The 23048-nt window shown below is 36.3% G+C and overlaps 1 protein-coding gene across 4 annotated transcripts in view; it reads left to right on the top strand.

The window, feature by feature from the left end:
* The window catches only part of CENPC (centromere protein C), an 89967-nt gene that overhangs the window by 38837 nt on the left and 28082 nt on the right, over positions 1-23048 (top strand). For all 4 annotated transcript variants that reach the window (XR_009519546.1, XM_060012451.1, XM_060012450.1 and 1 more), the window contains exons 9-12: positions 10212-10403; positions 15956-16217; positions 21500-21643; positions 22785-22867. Coding sequence is in view for 3 of the 4 variants with exons in the window: in XM_060012451.1 (XP_059868434.1) it covers positions 10212-10403; positions 15956-16217; positions 21500-21643; positions 22785-22867 (681 nt within the window). In the remaining variant the exon portion in view is untranslated. The remainder of the gene's footprint in view (positions 1-10211; positions 10404-15955; positions 16218-21499; positions 21644-22784; positions 22868-23048) is intronic.

Raw genomic sequence — 23048 nt, forward strand, 5'->3', positions numbered from 1 at the left:
AGTTTTGATTTGCATTTCTCTAATAATTAACAGTGTTGAACATCTTTTCATGTGCCTCTTGGCCATCTGTATATCTTCCTTGGAGAAACGTCTGTTTAGATCTTCTGCCCATTTTTTGATTGAAGTTGTTTGTTTTTTTGATACTGAGCTTCATGAAGTGTTTGTATATTTTGGAGATTAATCTCTTGTTGGTTGCTTCGTTTGGTCCAGGATCTGTCCCAACATAGAGCCCATATTTTCTCAGCTGTATCAAGAAGTTTTGAAATAAGTGAAAACGTTTTTGGTGTTCAAATGGAAAAACTGTTATTTAATGGGGAAATTTTCTTGACCAAAAATGTTTTTGCGCCTGCAGGTTCTAAATATACTATACTCTGTTGTGTATATAGAGGGAAGAGAGAGTATATTAAAGCACAATATTTAAGCTAGTTTTTAATTTAAAAAATTCCACTTTAATATAGTTACCACTCAGTTATTTTAGCTTTCTTTTTGTATAGTCTATAACATAGACTTTATATCACCTGAAATAATAGTTGTCAGACTTCAATTTTGCCTGTATGTGCCTTTGCATATTTGAAAAATTCTGCTTAGAATAGAAGGAAAAGTGACCTATTTTGTGGCCCTCTTATAAATGTCAGACATGCACCACATCTTTTTTATTGGAATTATTCTTTATTTTTTTTGCTTATTTCAGTTTCTTGTTAGCAGTTGTTCATTTTAAGGAAATACAACATGGAGAATCTGACTAAACTGAAGGTGATAGTTAACATTACAAGAAAGCAGTTTTCTTACTAGTTCTTTAAGTAGAATATGAATTCACAAAATTTGAAGGTACAAAATTTTGATTTATCTATAATTTCTTAGGAAAAAACATTACATCAAGAAAGTGTACTTGCAAGATACTCTCTGAAACTATTGTTAAAGACTTACTGAGTACTTGCTATATATTGTACACTAATTTTCATGTATATTAAATTTTTCTTATCTAGGTTCATTAGTGAATATAGCATTCTGTATTAATTTTCTTTTGCTCTCATAACAACTTACTACATACTTAGTGGCTTAAAACAGCACACATTTATTATCTTACTGTTCTGTGAGTCAGGAGTCTGAAATGGAATTTACTGGGGCAAAATCCAGGTGTTGACAAGGTTTTTTGTTCCTTTTTGGTGGTTCTAGGAGAGGATCTGTTTCCTTGCTTTTTCTACCTCCTTGAAATCACCTATGTTCCTTAAATTATGGCTCCCCTTTCACATCCTCAAAACCCGCAATGCCAGCCTTTTTATTGTTTCAAATTTCTCTTGCCTCTCTTCCATCATCCCATCTCTCTCCCTCTTACAACAGCTTTTAGGGATACATGTCATTAGATTGGGCCAACCTGGATAATCCAGCATAATCTCACTATTTTAAGGTTTATAACCTTAATCATATCTCTACAGTCTCTTGCCACGTAAGATAATATTTTCACAGATTTTGTGATTAGGGTGGGTGCATCTTTAGGAGGCTGTTATTCTGCCAACCACATCAGTTTTCAAAGACTAAAAATATTGAGATAATTTAATTCCAAAGATATTTTACTCTGAGGATAATTTTCCTTTAGTTCACAAGCACTTGACATACTCTCGTAATGCCTAAACTGATGACCTGGATTGAGCAAATTAACTTTTCTACTTTTGTTGTCTCACAGGCTTCTCAAGCTGAACATGCTGGAAACTAACTTCCTCCAAACTTCTTCCTCCTCTCATTTTCAGTATCTTCATAAATGGAGCCATAATAAATCTATTAGCTCAAGAAAGAAATCTGATTCATCTTTAGCTCCTGTTTTCTTTACCTAGCAAACCATATAAGTCAGTAAGTCTTTTGACTTCTTCTTAAGTAGCTTTCAAATCTGTTATTTCTCTCCATTCCTCCTGCTACTCCCCTTAGCGAAACTAGAGTAATTTATTTCTTAGAGTATTGTAGCAGTTTATGCGTATACCCTCTCACTTTTCTCTTCCTCTCCAGATTCATCTCCTGGGTTGCTTTATAATGAAATTTTTCCAGTTCCATGAACAGACCACTTTCACAAGTGGGCCTTTAAATATGCCCTTCCTTTTTTTTTTTTTAAATTAATTAATTTATTTATTTTTGGCTGCACTGGGTCTTTGTTGCTGCGCACACGCTTTCTCTAGTTGCGGCGAACGGGGGCTACTCTTTGTTGCGGTGCATGGGCTTCTCACTGCTGTGGCTTCTTGTTGCGGAGCACGGGCTCTAGGTGCATGGGCTTCAGTAGTTGTGGCTCGCGGGGTCTAGAGTGCAGGCTCAGTAGTGCTGGCGCACGGGTTTAGTTGCTCCGTGGCATGTGGGACCTTCCCAGACCAGGGCTCGAACCCGTGTCCCCTGCATTGGCAGGCGGATTCTTAACCACTGTGCCACCAGGGAAGCCCTCTTCCTTTTACTTAGAAAATTTTTCCTAAATATACTCTGGGTTCCTTACCAAACTTTGTACTCGATTTAAATATCACTTTACTTGATAATTATCCCTCAACCTGGTATGTTCCTATATTTGCTCTAATAGCACTCTTCATTTTCAGACATATAATTACTTGCTGAATTTGTCTTGTACTCTAGAGTCTGGACTGAGAGCTCCATGAGAACAGGGACTATATCTGTCCTATTCCTAAAATAGCCCCTGTATCTTAGCCTTAGCATTTCTGTGGGTCACTGGAATATATTATCAACAGTGACAGAAGTATTACTCTATTTTGAATGAATATTTTTGCGGTGTTTATTTAAAAATGCCCACCTTCAGAATCCTATTCCTGTACATATAAATATACAAAATTTTCTAAAGTAGTCACCTCTTTTCTGGTTGTTTCCCTGCTTATGACATATGTCTCCTCAGTTCTAAGTCACCTCTCTTCACATTACCAGCTGTTTCATATATCAGCTTTATTTTCTGTATGTGTTCCTTTTTTATTAGTTTTCTAAATTTGTTGTCATTCAGTTTTTAACCTTTCCTGATCTGGAACTGGATTCTGAAATGATGTTCTTAATTGGTTTGTTTTTTACTTTGTAAGATTTTTTTTTTCCTATATCACTGTCTGAATAAATCTTTGATGATAACATTTTCCCCCTCACATTCTTTTGCTTTAAATCATTATTCACATTAGTGTTTGAGTCAATTCATGAACATGGACAATAATCTCTGTCATCATAAGCACCTCTCACTTGTTAGAGCAGTTCCTGAGGATATTTTTGAGAAGCGTAAGGGAGGAACAAGAAGGGAAGAAATAGAAGAAAAGAAGTTGGAGAAGAGAGATGAGATTGGAGAGGGGCTGGAAAATGATGCTCATCAGTGAGGATTCTTGCTGTTGTACAAATAATTCCTTAAACTACTAATCACTGTCAACCATGTTGAAAGTTCTCATTCTTGCTTTAGTGTTTTGTAAATTGACTCTTTATTATTTTCTATATCTACTCCCTAAAAGATCTTATTTACTGACAAGGTTTACTTTGTGGTAACTCTTCTAATGTCTTCCATTATCATCACTTCGAAAGTATTGGTTGATACTATTAAGCATAATATTGGTAAAATAGATTATTTTCTTTTTTTAATTAAAATTTTTGTGCCTGGTTCAGTATAATTAAGGTGAATATACCTTATAAGCATGAATCAGTTCTCTTTTATCAGTATTTTATCCCAAATTTAAAGTACTGCCAAATCCTGTAACTTATTGTTAAAGTAGAATCAGAGAGTGATACTGCTCTCCTTAGAGATTCAAATTCATGACAGAATTTGGTTCATTTTATCCTTTATCCCTCTACTCCCCAGTCAAATTTAACTGGGAGAATGACTAAAGCACCTAGAACAGTACTTTTCATATTTGCATGTGCATTTGAATTCACTGAGGGTCTTGTTAAAATACAGATTAATAAACTGATTTAGTAGGTCTGGGGTGGGACCCAAGATTCTGTATTTGTAAACAGTCTATTCCAGGTGATGCTAGTATAGCTGGTTTGTGAACCACATTTTTTTTTTTGTGAACCACATTTTGAGTATCAAAGTTTAGATAGTATCTAAAATAGCTCATGCTGGGTAGCAGTTTTGCCAGTATCACTGCCTAGTGAAATATAGGCTTCAACCTGAATTCATTATTTTAATGCGTATTTATTGAGAGCCTGTGTACCAGACATAATGTTATATGTTATAGGTAATAAAGACGACTAAGATGTAGTTTTCATTCTAGCCTAATTGAGCACCAGCTAACTTCTGATACTGTAATATTCTGGTTCTCCATGTTCTTTGTTTGATTTCCTTCTGTATCTTTTTATTGATTACTTTTTCTCATTTCATCTATAAATTTTGATGACGGTCTCTATATTTCCCAAGTTTAATAGTTTTCCTTCTGTTCTTCCTTTACATTCATACCTTGAGAACATTTTTTCTTTGCATTAGATATCAACTCTGTCTGAATTAGTTCCCCAAATTTACCTTCTTAGTGATAGCTCTAGTCTTGTATGTCCAGATTTCAACCCCTATTATGCTGTCCTTTCTTCTTTTTATTCTGTATAATTTAATACTTAATTATGTGGTTATATATGCCTACTCTGTTGGCCTTATATACTGTTTTCTGTTTTTTTTCTTCCAGTTTTATTGAGATATCATTGACATACAACACTATATAAGTTTAAAGTATACAGCATAATGATTTCACTTACATACATCATGAAATGATTACCACAGTAAGCTTAGTGAACATCTGTCATTTCATACAGATATAGAATTAAGGAAGTGGAAAAAAATTATTTTCCTTGTGATGAGAACTCTTTGGATTTATTCTCTTAACAACTGTCATACATAATGTACAGCAGTATTAATTATATTTATCATGTTGTACATTACATTTCTAGTAATTATTTGTTATAATTGGAAGTTTGTACCTTTTGATTGCCTTCATACAATTTTCCTTCCACCCCTACAACCTCTGATAACCACAGATCTGATGTATTTTTCTATGAGATTATTTGTTTTTGAAGTATAATTGACTACAACACTGTGTTAGTTCTTGTCACACAACATAGTGATTCAGTATTTCTATACATTTCAAGCTGATTGCCATGACACATCTAGTTAAGATCTGTCACCATACAAAGATGTTACATAGTTATTGATTATATTCCAACACCATATGTTTCATACCCATGACTCATTTATTTGCAGCTGGAACTTTGTACCTCTTAGTTTCCCTCCCCTATTTCTTTTCTTCCATATCCCCTCCACATGTTTGTGTTTTTATACTTGTTTTCTAGTCTCATAGTGCTGTGGTCAGAAATGTTGCTTAATATGATTGCAGTCTTCTTACGTTTACTGAGACTTGTTTTGTGGCCTACCGTGTGATCCATCCTGCAGAATGTTCCATGGGCACGCAAAATTTGGATGGAATGTTCTGTATATATCTTTTAATTCCATCCGATTTAATATGTCGTTTAAGGCCAGTGTTTTCTTGTTGATTTTCTGTCTGGATGATCTGTCCATTGATGTAAGTGGGGTTTACACTTGCCTACTCTTATTTTTACTATCAGTTTCTCCCTTTATATCTGTTAGTATTTGCTTTATATATTTAAGTGCTCCAATGTTGGATGCATATATATTTACAATTGTTATATCTTCTCCTTGGATTGATCCCTTAACCATTATATAATGTCCTTTGTTTCTTGTTAGAGTTTTTGTTTTAAAGTCTGTTTTGTCTGAAGTAAGTATTGCTACCCCAGCTTCCTTTTGATTTGCATGGAACACCTTTTTCCATTCCCTCACTTTCAGTCTGTGTGTGTCTTTAGATCTGAAGTGAGTCTCTTGTAGGTAGCATCTATATGGGTCTTATTTTTCAGTCTTATTTCTTTTGACTGGAGCATTTAGTCTATTTACACTTAATTATTAATAGTTATTTATTTGTTACCATTTTGTTAATAGTTTTGTAGTTATTTTTTGTTCCTTCTTTTGCTCTCTTCCCTTGTGATTTGATGTCTACCTTTAGTGTTATGTTTGGATTCTTTTTTCCTTTTTGTGTATATGTCTGTTATGGCTTTTTGGCTTGTGGTTAACATGGAATTTATATATAGCAATCTATATGTATTACATGATTATTTTAAGTGGCTGATCTCTTAAGTTTGAATGCATTTTAACAACCCTGCATTTTACGCCGTATTTACCGTGCTTAAAATTTTTTGACATCGTATATATATCATGTTTTATTTATCCTTTAACTACTATCCCATAACTACGTTATGGATATAGACGACTTACTACTATTGTCCTTTAACCTTTCTACTAAGTTTATAAGTGGTTGATCTACTACCTTTCCTGTATAATTGCCTTTACCAATGAGATTTTTCCTTTCATGATTTTTATATTCCTAGTTGTGGCCTTTTCTACTTAAAGTCCCTTTAACACTTTTTATAAACCTGGTTTCATGGTGCTGAACTCTTTTAGATTTTGCTTGTCGATAAAACTTTTGATCTCTCTTTCAAATCTGAATGATAGCCTTGCCAGATAATCTTGTTTGTAGGTTTTTTCCCTTTTGTCACTTTAAATATATTGTGCTACTCCCTTCTGGCCTGCAGAATTTCTGCTGAAAAGTCAGCCAGTAGCCTTATGGAAGTGCCCTTGTATGTAACTAGTTGCTTTTCCCTTGCTGCTCTTAATATTCTCTTTTTAATCTTTCTTTTTTTTGGCCATTTTAACTTGTTTTTCTAAAAAATTTATTGACGTATAGTTGATTTACAGTGTTGTGTTAATTTCTGCTGTACAGCAAAGTGAGTCAGTTATACATATATACATTCTTTTCATATTCTTTTCTATTATGGTTTATCACAGGATATTGAATATAGTTCCCTGTGCTATACAGTAGGACCTTGTTTATCCATCCTATGTGTAATAGTTTGCATCTGCTAATCCCAAGCTCCCAGTCCTTCCTTCCCCACTCCCCCTCCCTCTTGTCAGCCACAAGTCTGTTCTCTATGTCTGTGAGTCTATTTCTGTTTCATAGATATGTTCATTTGTGTTGTATTTTAGATTCACATAGGAGTGATATCATATAGTATTTGTCTTTCTCTTTCTGACTTCACTTAGTATGATAATCTCTAGGTCCATCCATGTTGCTGCAGATGGCATTATTTCATTCTTTTTTATGACTAATATTCTATTCTGTATACATATAACATGTTCTTTATCCATTCATCTTTCAGTGAACATTTAGGTTGTTTCCATGCCTTGGCTATTGTAAATAGTGCTGCTATGAACATAGGGGTTCATGTATCTTTTCTAATTAAACTATAATTGTTTGGGTGTATGCCCAGGAGTGGGATTGCTGGGTCATATGCCATTTTAATTTCATTGTGTATTACTGTGGTCTTCTTTGGGTTGATCTGGTTTGGGACTCTCTGTGCTTCCTGAACCTGACCATTTGTTTCTTTTACCTCATTAGGGAACTTTTCAGTTATTATGTCTTCAAATATGTTCTGCGCCCCTTTTCTCTCTCTTTTTCTGGGACCTTTATAATGTGAGTGGTAGTACACTTGATGTTGTTGTCCCACATGTCTCTTAAACTGTCCTCATTTCTTTTTATTTTTTCTCTTCAGCTTGAATGATTTCCACTACTCTGTCTTCCAGTTCACTGATCCATACCTCTGTAGCATCTAATCTGCTGTTGATTCCTTCCAGTGTATTTTTAGTTTTAGTTATTGTATTTCTTCAGCTCTGTTTGGTTCTTCTTTATAATTTCTAAGTCTTTGTTAGAAACTTCTAATTTCTCACTGTGTTCATCCGTTCTCCCTAGTTCTTTGAGCATCTTTATTAAGATCATTATCTTGAACTTTTTATTGGGTAAAGGGTTAACTTCATTTCATTTAGTTCTTCTAGGGCTTTATCTTGTTCCTTTGTTTGGAACATATTCCTCTGTCACCTCATTTTGCCTAATTCTCTTTTTATTTCTATGTGTTTAGTAAGTTGGTTACAGTTCCAATCTTGGGGAAGTGGCCTTCCTTATGAGATGTCCAGTGGGTGCCCAGCAGTGACCTGCCCTCTGGTCATCAAAGCTATATGCTCTAGGGGTGCCCTGTGTGGGCTGAGTTGGCCCTTCAGTTGTGGCAGATTGATTACTGTGGGTGCACTGGTAGGCAGGCTTGCCCCCATCTGGTTGGTTTTCTGGCCCTGCATAATGTGGAGGCTGCTGGCTGCTGGTGGGCGGAGCCAGGTCCTGGGGTGGCTGGGTGTGGTGCTGGCGGTCTTGGAGCTACTGTTGGCCTGCTGGTGTGTGGGGCTGTGGCCTGGGGAGGTGGTTCCTGGGGTTGATGTTGTCTGCTGGTGGGCAGGACCTGTTCCTGACATGGGTGGCTATGAGGCCCAGGGTGTCCTGGTGCTGGTGTACATTCACTGGTGAGCAGAGCTGGGTCCTGGGATATTTGGCTGTAGAGCCCTGGTATTCCTTGAGCTGGTGTCAGCCTGATGGTGGGTAGGGCTGAATCCTGGTGGTTGGCTGTGGGGTCCCAGGAGTCCAGGGGATAGCGCTGGCTCACTGGTGAGTAAGGCTGGGTCCCCACTAGGCTAGCTTCTTGGCCTCGGGCATCCCAGGACCGGTGCCAACCAGCGGGTGGGAGGATCTGGGTTCTGGCACTAATAAGCTAGAGAGAGGATTCCAAAATTGTGCTTGCCGACAGCAGTGTCCTTGTGATATAACAAGTTCACCAAAATGACTGCAACGAGTGTCTGTGTCCCCAGGGTGAGCTCCATTTGCCTCCTGCCTCTCTGGGAGGGTCTCCAAGATCAGCGGGTGATTCTGACACAGGCTTCTTTCAAATTACTGCTTCTGCCCTGGGCCTTGGAGTATTTGAGATTTTGCCATTTTAATTACAGTGCCTTTGCCTGTTAAGAGTGGAGTATGTATTTCCTGTAGCCCTCAGGTTCTTGTGAAAGTAAGCCTCACTGGCCTTCAAAGCCAAACATTTTGGGGGGCTTGTCTTCCTGGTACAGGAACCCTAGTCAGGGGAGCCCAGTGTGGGACTAAGACCTGTGGCTACCTGGAAAGAACCATGCAATTGTAATTATCCTCCTGTTTGTAGGTTGCCCACCCTGGGTCTTGACTCTGTCTTATCTCTACCTGTCTTATTGTGGTTCCTTCTTTATATCTTTTGTTGTGGGAGGTCTTTTCTGCTAGCCTTCACATTGTTCTCATCAATAGTTGCTCTGTAAATAGTTGTAATTTTAGTGTGCCTGTGGGAGGAGGTGAGCTCAGGGTCTTCCTACTCCACCATCTTGGCCACTGCCCCTGGTCTTATATACTTTTATGCAGTTCATTTACTCTGTGAGTTTCCTACTTGCTATGATTTTAACTCCTTCTTTGGATCTCATAGAAATCTTTGTGTCAGAAACTCAAAAATCCTAGTCTTGATCTACTCATTGGTCAAGAAAATTTTTCATTACATCTACTAACATCTAATGTTCTAAATCTTCTGAAAAAAAGAAAATTTCCATTTTTAAACTCATTTTGGTGGTTGTACATCTTTTAGATGTAATATTTGTATTAAAATAGCTTCTATTTCTCTGATTTCCCCTTCTTCCTGGTTGTCAGTCTCAAAAACAAAACTAGAATTTATCTGTCCCTTTTCTTAGATCTTTTCTTATCTACCTGCTTGTGTAGTAAAATGAAGTTACTATTGATGCCAAACCTTTTCATTAGCTTTTTATTGCTTGCCATATTCGTTGTTTTAAAAATTCTTTTTCCTCTTTAAATTCTGTTTAAAGAAACAATCTTTTTTCCTTCATATAGGAAAGATCTCTTTATTGAAAACTTCCTTAAAATATTCTCTTCCATGAATTAGATTGACAAAAATCATGAATTATTTTAAAAAAGAAAAGCAGTAGTTAACCTTTTTTTACAGGGGACTTTAGTAGTGGAAGGAGTCATATATTTCATTTTTCCTTTTCAGAGTATACTTTTTTTTTTTGATTCAGGAGTATATGTTAGTTATCATGCGATGTGAAAAGTTTGCATTTAACTGAGAGAAAGTTGTAGATTTTATTGAGAACATGTGACTTTTAAAAAATAGAGATGAAAAGCCCACAGAATAAATTTAAGAAGTTCCTGTAATTGAGAGGTTTTTTTTATAATCTGCTCTGGTTTTCTGAATATTCTTTGGTGCAGTAGATTTTGAATTGTTTTTATTCTTTATTTTAGGAAGCAAGAAAGGTAGCACCAATGTTCCTCATGCAGAGAATCAGAAAAAAGATAAGGAACACAAAAAGAAGCGTTTTTCAGATGGGTCCAAGAAGAACAAAATTGTACCTGAAGAATTGACTTCAACTGTCACAAGAAGTCGAAGAATTTCCAGACATCCATCTAATTGGTGGGTGGTAAAATCAGAGCAGAGTAAGTATTTTTATTTAAATTATGTTCATTCTATAAGAGCCTCTATGTTTGATTTATACTCCCATTCTCTTGAGAAAACTCTCATGAGGAAAAATTTAAATTGGATTATCAATAGAAATATTAAATCAATTAATTATAAAGATATTTATGAGGCTTTATCATATACAGTATTCTAGATATAGGGATACAGCTGTGGAAGAATAAAACCAGAAATGAAAAATTGCTGCTCTTCTAGGACTTACATTCTACTGGAGGAAGATCAACAATATAGATATATAATTCATTCAGTGATGGGTAATTGAGAAAAACAAGGCACATAAAGATTAGAGTTGGGAAGTAAATGGCAGAGCTGGGAGTAGATAGGAGAATGGAGCAGAATATTGTTTTTGTAAAAGGTAGCAGTAAGAGTTGATTAGGATCTTTCAGAGCACATATATGAATAAAGTGAAGGAGGGAGCCATGTAAATAATTTGGTGTGGAGCATTCCAGACCAAGGTAACAGTATTAGTATAATAAAAGTACTGATGGACCATGCTGGAAAAGCTTGAGGAATGTCAAAAAGTCAGTATGGCTGAAGAAGAGAGTAAGCCAGGGCAGATGAAGTCAGAGAAGCAGGCTGTGATAATGAGTTTAGACAAAGTGTATTGGGAAGCTGCTGGACAATTTTAAGCAATAAAGTGACCTGATTGACTTATCTTTTAAAAGGATTATTATTACTGCAGTGTAGGGAGGGAACTAGGACTGGGCAAAAATGGAAGCATGGAGAGTAGTTAGGAGGAGGTTGGAGGGAAGAGAATGGAAATGGTTGGATTCAGGATATTTTTGAAGGTAAGTCACAGAAAGTACTGATGAATTGGAGTGAGAGCTGGCTTCAAGGATGATTCAGATTTTTCTGCCTGGACAAGCAGAAGAATGGATCTACTGTTTGCTGCGGTGAGGAAAGGTTTACTGAGATGAGGAAAGATATGAGAGAAGCAGATTTGGGAAGGATATCAAGATTTTACGTTGTAATATGTTAATTAGATATCGAAGTAGATATATTGAGGAGATAGCTTGATAAAATGAGTCTAAAGTTGGGGGGAAAGATCTGGGAGGACCTATAATTAGGGAGTTATCAATATAGAGGTGATCATTAAAACTTCAGGACTACTTGAAATCATCTAGTAATAGACTATACTTGGAGAAGAAAGAAAGCTAATAATTGAGTCCTGGGAGACTCCAATGTTAGGAGTAGGGAAGAGAAAGGAAGATCCATCAAAAGGACTGAAAAGGAGCAGTTAGTGAGGTTAAAGGAAAATGAGGAGAACTTAGGGTTATAGAAGTGAAGTAATGAAAGCATTTTAACTATTGGGTGATGAACTATTTTAAATACTGCTCATGGCCTGAATTAGATGAGAGCTAAGAATTGACAATACGGTTTCGGCAACATGGAGGTTGTTGGTCACCTTGATAAAAATTGTTTCTGTAGAATGATGAGACCAAAAGCCTGATTGGAGGTGGGGTTCAAGGGAGTGTAGGAAGTGAGGTAGGAAAGACAGTAAGATAAAGGGACATAGCAGATGTGGGGTCAAGGGAAGGTGTCTCTCTCTTAATATGCAAGATACTACTACATCAGCTTATCTACTCATGAAAACGACCTTGTAGAAAGGTAGAGGATAAATATAGGATCACAGTCCTTGTGTAGGCAAGGGGTAGGGTGTGGTCCAGTCCATAGTAAAAGGGTTAGCTCTAGACAGGAGCAAGGACAGTATATCATATAAAAGAGGAAAGGCAGGGTATATGGCAGCACTTAGAAATAGGTTGGTAGAGTTGATGGTGCGAAGGTAAATGTTGGGCAGTGGAGACATTGAATAATATCCTCCAAACTGAGAAGGAACTTTGAGACTGAAAAACCAGGCAACTCCATAAAGTACAATTATGAAGTTTATTTTGGTTGTAAAGGCAGGATCAGGTGGTTGATGATCTAGAGGCATTTGCAGCTGCACTCCGCACAGCCAGAAGGGGTACAGGGAGATTTAAAGGAGCCAGAGCTAAAAATAGATTCTGACTACTAGGGAGAAGCACATCTGCACAGATAGGAACCAGGGCTTTTCCTCCCCTCCGAGGGTCTCATTTAACCATCTGAGTCAGTAAAGGCATTCTTCCAGTTTTCATATCAGATTAAGGCAAGGATAAAAGTTGATAGGGAACATATCTGGCTTGGGCATATTCCTTTTGAGGAGGCTAAAGCTCAGTCACACTGAGGGGAAGGGGATGGTACTGTGGGACTAAGAAGGAACTGACAAAATGGAGTCAGTGTAGTTCAGCCACACAGTGAAGATGTACTCTTCTGAACATTTTTGTTTTCTCAGTGGAATAGTAAGCAGGGTCATCAGGTAAAAGTGAAGTGGGAAAGGTGATAATGGATGTCTGAAGTTACCTTGTAGTGATAGGATACAAAGCAAAATCAGCAGAGAAAAGTTACATGGACAGTCTGAAGGAAATCGTGTGCAAGCTTCCAAGAGTCTTCTCCCAGTGCATTCATACAGGAGGCACTTAGTTCCTCTAGCTAGTTTTGACAGGTTTGTAAAGTGTTTATCAAGGAAGCTCATTAGAGATTTAGTGCCCAAGATTTTATTGGCGATGGTCACCTAGGCACCCTCTGCCTAGCGTGTCCTAAAATTACAGGCTCCCTGAAGGAAAAGCAAGTATTCGTCATAAACCATATTTTTTGCACAAGCAGTTTAGGCACACTAAACCACATTTACCAGTTATGAAATGATGGGAGCCCTCCTGAAATTCAAGTGCCTACACGCTACCCAAGGGCTAAGGGCTAACTTTGCAAGCAGGCCTTTCAAAGGATAGCATTCTTAGACCTGCTATGCCAGCTCTTTTCTGTATAATATGAAACAATTATTGTTTTGGTAGAATTTTTTAAAGGAGATGATCATGGAAAGATTGGTATATCGTAAGGTAACATTTACATATGTAGATACTATCGAGTGGGGCATTTAAATCAGTAAGTGAGAGACGAGTACATATGTGGCACTGTATCTGTGAGGTCTTGTTGCTACGAATTACTGAATTGTAATCCAGTAAGAAATGTTTATTCTGTTGCAGCTCTTCTTGGATTTTTGAGTTAGATCTGAGTTCAAATTATGATTCCTCCTCTTTGAGATTACTTTTTTCAGTTTCTCACTCTGTAAAATGTGATTACCAATACTTCCACCTCATTAAGTTGTTATAAGTATTAAATGGCATATACTTAGTATTAAAATGTTAACTACTACTGTTACTCCTATGGAGAACTCATCTTTTTGACCCACGTTGCTGGAAACTACTATGGTCAATGAACATGTAAATATATGGATTAATAAAAGTCTTACAGAGCTTGAATAAGTATGCTGGAACTCCAAAATTTACCAAAAAAAGACCTGAAACGTATCAGTCCTGAGACATGTTGGGTTGCTGATCAAGTAGGGAGTCACAGAAGTGGAGGAATGCTTACAGATCACCAAACTCCTTCATCTGATGGAAGAAGAAACGAAGTCTGAAGCATAGAAAAGCAACATAAGTTCCCCCTAAGGTTATAGACCTTTGTGCTAGAATTGGAAAATAATGGAACCCAGATTTCTTGACTCTTGATCTACTGCCTGTAGTGTACATGTGACCCTCCTGCTTTTTCATATATGTCAAGAAACATTTATTGAGTTTCCACTGTGAGGCAGGAATGGTGTTAGGCTGGGCAAGGTCTAGATGAGGCAAATGAGCAACCTAGAATGGGAAATTTAAAGAGACACTTGGCCTAAGGGTTGTGTGAGTGACTTGGAGTAAACACCTTTTTAAATTTTCCACCCTAGTTAGAATTTTTATTTTTTCCTTATGAGAACTTTTAAGATATACTCTCTGATAATCATTTTGCAATATATACATATATTAATTACTGTATTCTGTACCTTAAACTTGTACAGTGTTAATATGTCAATTTTTTCCCAGTAAAACTGGGAAAAAATTTTTTTCTACCCTAGGCTACTCTTGCTTCACCATAATCCTGCCCTTGCTGTTAGACATGAGGAATATAAAGATAGGTAAAACATCAATCTTGGTCTTAAGGATTGCCAGTCTGCTGGAAGAGAATGATAAGTAAACAATCAGATGTATGATAAACATTGTCAAAGGACAGAGAAAACTACCTAATTTAGCCTTGGGAATTAGAGAAGGCTTCCTGAAGATTGGATTAGGAGTCAGCTAAGTGACTACTGCCTTTTTTTTTGATTTGTCTGTTTGGAGGAGAGTGCTGAGAGTTACGATTAATGAAATAAGCACTCTAGATGTAGTAATAAGTTAGAATTTAAAATATTTAGACTTGATCCTTAAGCTATAGGTAATCACGAAAAGATTTTAACCAGGATTGTAATGATTCAGTTTGTGTTTTCCAAGGATGATCCCTTGAAGCAGTGTGAAGGATGGATTGAAGAATGGCAAGCCTAGAGAAAGGAGATCAGTTAAGAGGCTGTTTTAATGATCCAGATAAGAAATGATAAAAGTCCCTGCTAGGGCTTCCCTGGTGGCGCGCAGTAGTTGAGAGTCCGCCTGCTGATGCAGGGGACACGGGTTCGTGCCCCGGTCCGGGAAGATCCCACATGCTGCGGAGCGGCTGGGCCCGTTAGCCGTGGCCACTGAGCCTGCGCGTCCGGAGCCTGTGCTCCGCAACGGGAGAGGCCACAACAGTGAGAGGCCTGCGTACTGGGTGGGGGGGCGGGGAAGGCCCTGCTAATGACAGGCAGCAGAGCTTAAAAGAAGAGGATTTGAGAGACATTTAAAAAAAAAACAGTAAAATGACAGGATTTAGGGATTGCTTGTGGATAGGGACAGGAGTCTTGGATGACTCAGATTTCTGATTTAGGCATCTGGGTAGTTAGTTATACTTTTCATTAAGATAGGAAATAAAACCAGAGTGGCAGATTTGGGGGAGAGTGATAGGTGAATATTGTAGATATCAGCATGTAGATAGTAATTAAAGTTATGGGTTGATAGGTCCCTCAGAGAAGGTACATAGAGTGAGAAGTTGAAGCTGGGACCTTGGGGAAATACCAGGATCTTAAGGATGACTAGAAGAGTAGTGGGCAGAGCCAGAGAGGATGGTTTTGGAAACTCGTGATAAATTTAAAAGGTTTGGTACGTGTATCTATAAATTGAGGAGCTGCATAGTTTATGAATTTAACTTGAAAACAAATATAGCCTATGAGGGACTTCCCTGGCAGTCCAGTGGTTGAGACTTTGTCTTCCAGCGTAGGGGGTGCGGGTTTGATCCCTGGTCGGGGAGCTAAGATTCCACATGCCTCGGGGCCAAAAAAAACAAAACATAAAACAGAAGCAATATTGTAACAAATTCAATAAAGACTTTAAAAATGGTCCACATCAAAAAAAATCTTAAAAAAAAAGAAAACAAATACAGCCTATGAGATTGGGGTGTGTATGTGTTTACATGTAAAATATAAATCATGTTGGTATTTTAGTGAGCCAAATAATCAAACATTATACTAACTTTAGGTTATCATTTAATCCTTTAGGTCCTTTTTCTAGCAATTCTTCAGTAAGAAGTGAATTGTCATTGTATCATAACAGTAAACAAAAACCTGCTGAAAAAACAAACCAATCATCTAAGAATACTGGGAAAAAAACTATTCCATTTAAAAGGCAGAAGAGAACTGATGAAGGCAGCTCAAGAACACAGAAGGTTTTAAATGCTAAAGATTCTGGTTGTTCCCAGAATGAGTCATCGGAAAGTGGTGAGGCAGACCCAGCTGAGAAGAAAAACCTTAATCCTTCTAGGTAATAATGTCTCTTATGTGTACAATGCAGCTATTTTTGTTTGGCATTTAATAATTTGTCTATGTTATTTAATCATTTATATAGAGGCAATGTTACATAAAGGAGTCTGCAGTCTGACAGACCTGCTAGTAAATCCACGCTCTGCCATTAGCTGGGTGACACCTCAGGCAAAATAGTACTCTGAATGTTTCCTCATATTAAAATGGGGAATAATATATAGCACATGGGGTGTGAGTGATAAATTTAATAAGGTAAGCATTATTGTCGCCTAACAGTCCCTTTATTAAAATTGTGATAAAAACATATAACGTAAAATTTATCATGTTACTCACTTTTTTTTTTTTTTTTTTTGCGGTATGCGGGCCTCTCACTGTTGTGGCCTCTCCCGTTGCGGAGCACAGGCTCCGGACATGCAGGCTCAGCAGCCGTGGCTCATGGGCCCAGCTGCTCCGCGGCATGTGGGATCTTCCCGGACCGGGGCACGAGCCCGTGTCCCCTGCATCAGGCAGGCGGACTCTCAACCACTGCGCCACCAGGGAAGCCCTCTTAATCACTTTTAAGTGTATCATTTGAGTTGCTTTCTTTTAAATGAGGTTAATGTAATTACAATAATCAGGAATACATCTTAATTCTATCCCCATAAGATGATTAGTTAACATATTTTAGTGCTTACTATGTATCAAGTATTCACTAGATGCTTTCAATAAATTCTCATCAGTCCTGACAACGTACTGAGGTAAGTATTGTTCTTACGCATTTTTGCTTTTTGATAGAGCATTCACTCATTCATTCATTAAAAAAATAATACATATTATGTGTGAGAAACTGCAGGTGGTGGGGATGTATTGAAATAAATGATAGAGTGCTCTAAAATACATTAGTGTATGTCATTATAGTGCATACTATCTAAACAGTTCATTGAGTAGTGAATTTCCCCCCACTGATTTGTAATGCCCTCTCTGTCTTATATCAGACTTCCATATTTATATTAGCTTGTTCCTTAATATCATTTGATTTTCATTAAGAATCTTAAGAGGTCGATAGGACAGGTGTTAGCTCTCTTTTTACATATGAAGAAGGTACACTTAGGTTAAATAGTGTGTCATTGGATATGTAGGTCTTTTATTAGTCTAACTGTTTTTACTTGAATGTATTAATAATGATAAATAACTGTTTTATTAAACAAAGCAGATAAGCCTTAGCTATGGGTTGAGAGAAATACTAAGGTATAAAAATTGAGTTTTTATGTTGAGTTTCTGAATTTGAGCTAGTACCCCTAAAACAAATCTTATCTTATGCACAGTGAGAAGGAGTTAGTCTAATGAGAAATATCCAAAGTTGATAGTTGCTACAGTATCTACTTAAGAAAGCCTGTTGGGTATCTGGATTCATAGAAAGGAAGATCTTTGAGACATTTGTTTAGTTAACCTGTATAGTCATTAAGCTAGTTACTATAAATAAAAGATCAAATATGTAATTATTTTGGTATTCTACTTGCCATAAGGTGGGAAGATAAATCTTTGTGGTTACTCAGTGGCTCTCATGGAAACCTCAAAGATAATATAGATTTAAAAAGCATGTTAACAGTATTATTGTTCCGTATTTAGGAAAGGCAAAAAAAAAGAGACATTATTACATTAAAATATGAATATGTCTAATTTGTCTAAGGAGTCTTCCTGATTAGAAATATTACGTGGAAAAAATATTACGTGAACTTCTCCTTTATACAAGTAACAGATATTAAAATTTTAACTTGAATAAAGTGATATTTTTTGCTTCTTATAACCTAGTAACCATGGTCATTAATTAAACTACAAGCTAACACCCTTATTCCCCTCTCAAAGCGTTTAGGAAAAAAAAAAAAATCTTAAATAGCTAGTGCATTTAAAGTGTAAGAAGCAATTACCCTCTAGAAATCTTTGAATTTCTCTAAGCTTTTTAAAATTTGTATAAGCACTTAATTTTTATATTATTTCTATAGCCATTTGGAACAGAAGTTTACTACATTAGATTTTTTAACAGCTTTATTGAGGTATAACTCATATATAGTTCACTCATGACATGTGTAGAATTCATTGGTTTTTATTGTATTCACTGATAGTGCAAACCGTCAAAATAGTCAATTTTAGAACATTTTCATCATTAGGGTCCTTTAGCTATCATCTCCCTGTTCCCCTCCCCAGCAACTCTACGGAACCACTAACCTACTGTCTACAGATTTCTCTATCCTAGACTTTCATATGAGTGAAATCATATAGTACGAGTTTTTTTGCATTGACTTCTTTCAGTTTGTGTATTTTCAAGTTTTATCCATGTTGTACCATGTATCAGTAATACATCCCTTTTTATGAGTGCTATTTCATTTTGTTACATTATGTTTTGTTTATCATTCATCCATTGCTGGACATTTGGGTTGTTTCTACCTTTTGGCTATTGTGAATAATGCTGGTATAAACATTTGTGTACAAATGGAATTGCTGGGTCATATGGTAACTTTACATTAATCCTTTGAGGAGCTGCAAGACTGTTTTCCAAAGCATCTGCGCCATTTTATATTCCTACCAGCAGTGTTTAAGGTTTCCAGTGTCTCCACATCCTTGTCAGCATTTGTTATTATCTGATTTTTTGATTCTAGCCATCCTAGTTGGTATGAAATAGCATCTCATTATGGTTTTGATTTTCATTTCTGTGAAGACTAATGATGTTGAGCATCTTTTCATGTGCTTATTGGCCGTTTGCCAATCTTTAGAGAAAGATTTACTCAGATCCTTTGCCTGATTTTTTTGGGATTGTCTTTTTTTTAAATTGAATTGTATGAGGTTTTAATATATTCTAGATACAAGTCTCATCAAATAAATGATATTTGATAATCTTCTGTCTCATTCTTTGGCTTGTCTCACTTTCTTGATGGTGTCCTTTGAAGCACAAAGGTTTTTAATTTTGGTAAAGTCCCATTGATCTGTTTCGTCCATTGTTGCTTGTACTTTTGGTGTCATATCTAAGAATCCTTTGCCCAGTCCAAGTTCATGAAGATTTACTCCCATGTTTTTTTCCTAAGAGTTTTGTAGTTTTAGCTCTTAAATTTAATTCTTTGATCCATTTTGAGTTAATTTTTGTATATGCTGTGAAAAGTCCAACTTCATTCTTTTGCATGTGACTATCCAGTTTTCCCATAACTGTTTGTCAAATGGTCTTAGCACCATTTTTGAAAATCAGCTGACCATAGATGTATAGGCTTATTTCTGGATTCTCAATTTTCTTGTTGTCTATATATCAGCTGTTGTTCTAGAACCACACTGTCTTGATTACCATTGCTTAGAGGTAAGTTTTGAAGTCAGGAAGTGTGATTTTTCTTTTTCACGAATGTTTTGGCTGTTCTAAGTCCCTTGCAATTCCATATAAGTTTTAGAATCAGTATGTCAATTTCTGCAAAGATGTCAGAATTCTGAAATGGATTGCGTTGAATCTATTGGTTTGAGGAATATTTCCATCTTATCAGTGTCTATTGATCCTTGAACAGGGGTGTTTGTCCTATTATTTAGATCTTTAATTTTTCTCAGCAGTATTTTCAGAATATGTTTTACACTTCTTTTGTTAAGTTCATCCCCCCTAAGTATCCCTTTTGATGCTGTTGTGAATGGAATTGCTTTTTAAATTTTATTTTTGGATTGATCATTGCAAATGTATGGACATACAATTGATCTTTGTATTTTGATCTTTATCCTGCAATCTTGTTGAACTCATGTATTAGTTCTGAGAGCTTTTTAGTAGATTTTGTGAGACTTTCTAAGTGCAAGATCATGTCATTTGTGAATAGTGATAATTTTATTTCTCCCTCTCCAATCTGGATGCTTTTTCTTTCTTTTTCTTGCACTATTGTCCTGGCTGAAATCTTTAGTACTATGCTAAGTAGAAGTGACAATAGCAGACTTCCTTATCTTGTCCTTAATCTTAGGGGGAAAGCATTGAGTCTTTCACCATTCAGTATGTTATTAGCTGTGGGTTTTTCATAGATGTCCTTTTATCAGGTTGAGGAAGTTCCTTTTTATTCCTAGTTTGTTGAGTGTTTTTGTAGTGAAAAGATACATTTTGTCAAATGCTTTTTTTTTTTTTTTTTTGCATCTACTGAGGTGATTGTGTGATACATTTTTTTTGTTGTTGATAGAATGTTGCTAGTTTTTTTGAGGGTTTTTTGTTTTGTTTTGGGTTTTTTTTTTTTTTGGCTGTAGTTTTCTTGTGATGTCTTTGTCTAGTTTTGTTATCAGGGTAACACTGACTTCATAAAATGAGTTGGAAAGTGCTCCTTTCTTTTTTGGAAGAGTTTGTGAAGAATTTGTATTAAGTCTTTGAATGACGGTAAGAATTCATTGGTGAAACCATCTGGGCCTGGGCTTTTCTTTCTGGGTAGTTTTTTGATTACTGATTTATTCTCTTTTTCTAAGTCTTTTGAAGTTGTTTATTTTTCTCTTGAATCAGTTTTGGTAATTTGTGTGTTTCTAGGAATTTGTCCATTCCATCTAGGTTATCTAATTTGTTGGCATACAGTTGTTTATAGTATTCTCTAATAATCCTTTTTTTTTTTCTTTTGACTCTGAAGGTAGGACCTAGAGGGAGACTAGAAACTCCAGAAATAAACTATCAAAGAATACTCAGAAGTTTGGATGCTCTTTAGTTATGTTGCAAACATAACTAAAGACTTTTTTTTCACAAATGATAAGAATAGGCTGGTAGACTGAGTCAAGAAACAAATTAAAACATAGGACTTGTAAGATGTGAGAGTGGAGAGAGAATTATGCAGTCTAGGAATAATGTATCTTGTTTGCATATATTTGGGGTAAGCTAGTTAGCTGGCAGCTACCAAAGAGATGAGCCTAGGTCCCTCTGGACACTCTGCTGTTCCTTAGTAGGCTGAGTAGAGGTATCATATAAAACAATTTCAGTTGTTTGTGGATTTTCAACAAAAACTATGATAGATTTAACTGTGTAGTATACATCATAAGCTGCCTGTAGTTAATGTCTCCCAGTGCCCTCCTATCATCATGTCTATCTCAGTTAGGCCAGGTCTGTACCGTTTCTTTTATCAGAATTTTTCAAATTAGAACTCTTGGTAGGTTCTAAAGTCAAATTTCCTTCCTGGACTAGTTGTAAGTTTTAGGACCTAAACAAGGTTATCTGATATTTGTTATAGCCAATGTTATATTGGCTACCCACCTTGTGTAATGTTTCTAGAAGAAATACTTTTTGAAGAAATGTAAAAAATTACAAACTTTTCATTTTCATAGAGGTACAGGAAGCTCAAAGAATCAAGATAGTATGGCTGCACAAAATGTTCATCAAAAGTCTCAGATCAGTGGATATACACGCAAGACACGAGCAGAGTCAAACTTGGATTCTAGAGAGCCTGGGACTTCAGTTTTGGAAGGAAGGTATGCATGTGTTCTAAGGATAATAGGATTTACTCACTGTATTTGTTACCAATTGCTGTGTAACAAATTACTCTCAAAGCTTAATATTAATTTTGTTAGTGCCTTGCAAACATTATTTCACAGTTTTTGTGGGTAGAAATCTGGGAGAGAATTAGCTGGCTAGTTCTGGCTCAGGGAATCTCATGAGTTATAGCAGTCAAGATATCTATCTGATTTGCAGTCCTATGAAGGCTTGACTAGAACTTGGAGGATCCACTTATAAGGTAGCTAGAGGCCACAGTTTCTTGTCATGTGGCTCTCTCCATAAGGGTATTCAGTATGGTAGCTAGCTGGCTTCCCACAAAGCAGGTGATCCAAGAGAAAGTGTGACTATCATGGAGGCCATAGTGTCTTTTGATGACCTAGTCTTTGAAGTCTTCCACTTTATTCTGTTCACTAGAAACAAGTCACTAAGTCCATACCACACTCAGAAGAGGGGAGTTAGAATTAGGCTGTACCTTTTGAAAGGGGTGTCATCTAAGAATTTGTGGATGTAAGTTTAAAGAGAGCATACTCAGTGAGCAAACCAGATTAACCTAGTCTCCTAATATCTGAAGTCATACACCCTTTTTCAAAATGAAAGAATGGTAAATTATAGCAGATTCTCAGACTTTGAAGGGATGGCTAAGATTTCTTTACTCTTTGGGAGCCTGTGACCACTAGGCCTGTCTTGGGCTCATAATAGGTGGAAGAGGATCTAGGACTGGGATAAACTGAATCATCTCTGAACAGCTTCTGAACTATATTTTAAATTGCTTGTTTTTGCCTGTAGTTTTAAAAAAAATTAAGATAAGCTGATTTATTTATAATTTTATTTCTTATGATTTGATTTTTATCAAAGAGTGTTATTTGAGTTGACTTAAATTTGTAACTCTGATTCATGAGTTAGTTTAAAAGGTTATAAAATTCAGTATTATCATGTTTGACAAGTCAAATGTGGTATTAAATTGTGGATTTTTTGTTTTATGCAGCAAATAAGTATACTGTTAATATTTTATAAGCAAAAAACCTTTGGCAGTTTTAGGATAAAAATGACCATTAAGGTAGATATATTAGATAGATATAAATGCACAAATTTTGTGGTTTACCTTTTTTTCTTAAGTGGACCTTCTAGGCTCAAGAATTATTTAACGTCTGGAATGAATAATTCAGATGTGGATGATAATGAAGTTCAGGAAAGTTTGAGTAAGTTATGATTTATTTTCTACTGTCTTGATTTTTATAGTGTTATGCATGTGAAGTAAGGTGTGCTGTGTTTTATTTAAATTATCACCAGTGACATTTTTGTGGCAAATATGTATTGAGTACCTACCCTTAAGAACCTTACTTTATGGTTAGAGATTTCTAAGACCTTATACCTGGGTGA

This window comes from Delphinus delphis, chromosome 5, assembly GCF_949987515.2.
Source record: "Delphinus delphis chromosome 5, mDelDel1.2, whole genome shotgun sequence".
Taxonomy (NCBI): domain Eukaryota; kingdom Metazoa; phylum Chordata; class Mammalia; order Artiodactyla; family Delphinidae; genus Delphinus; species Delphinus delphis.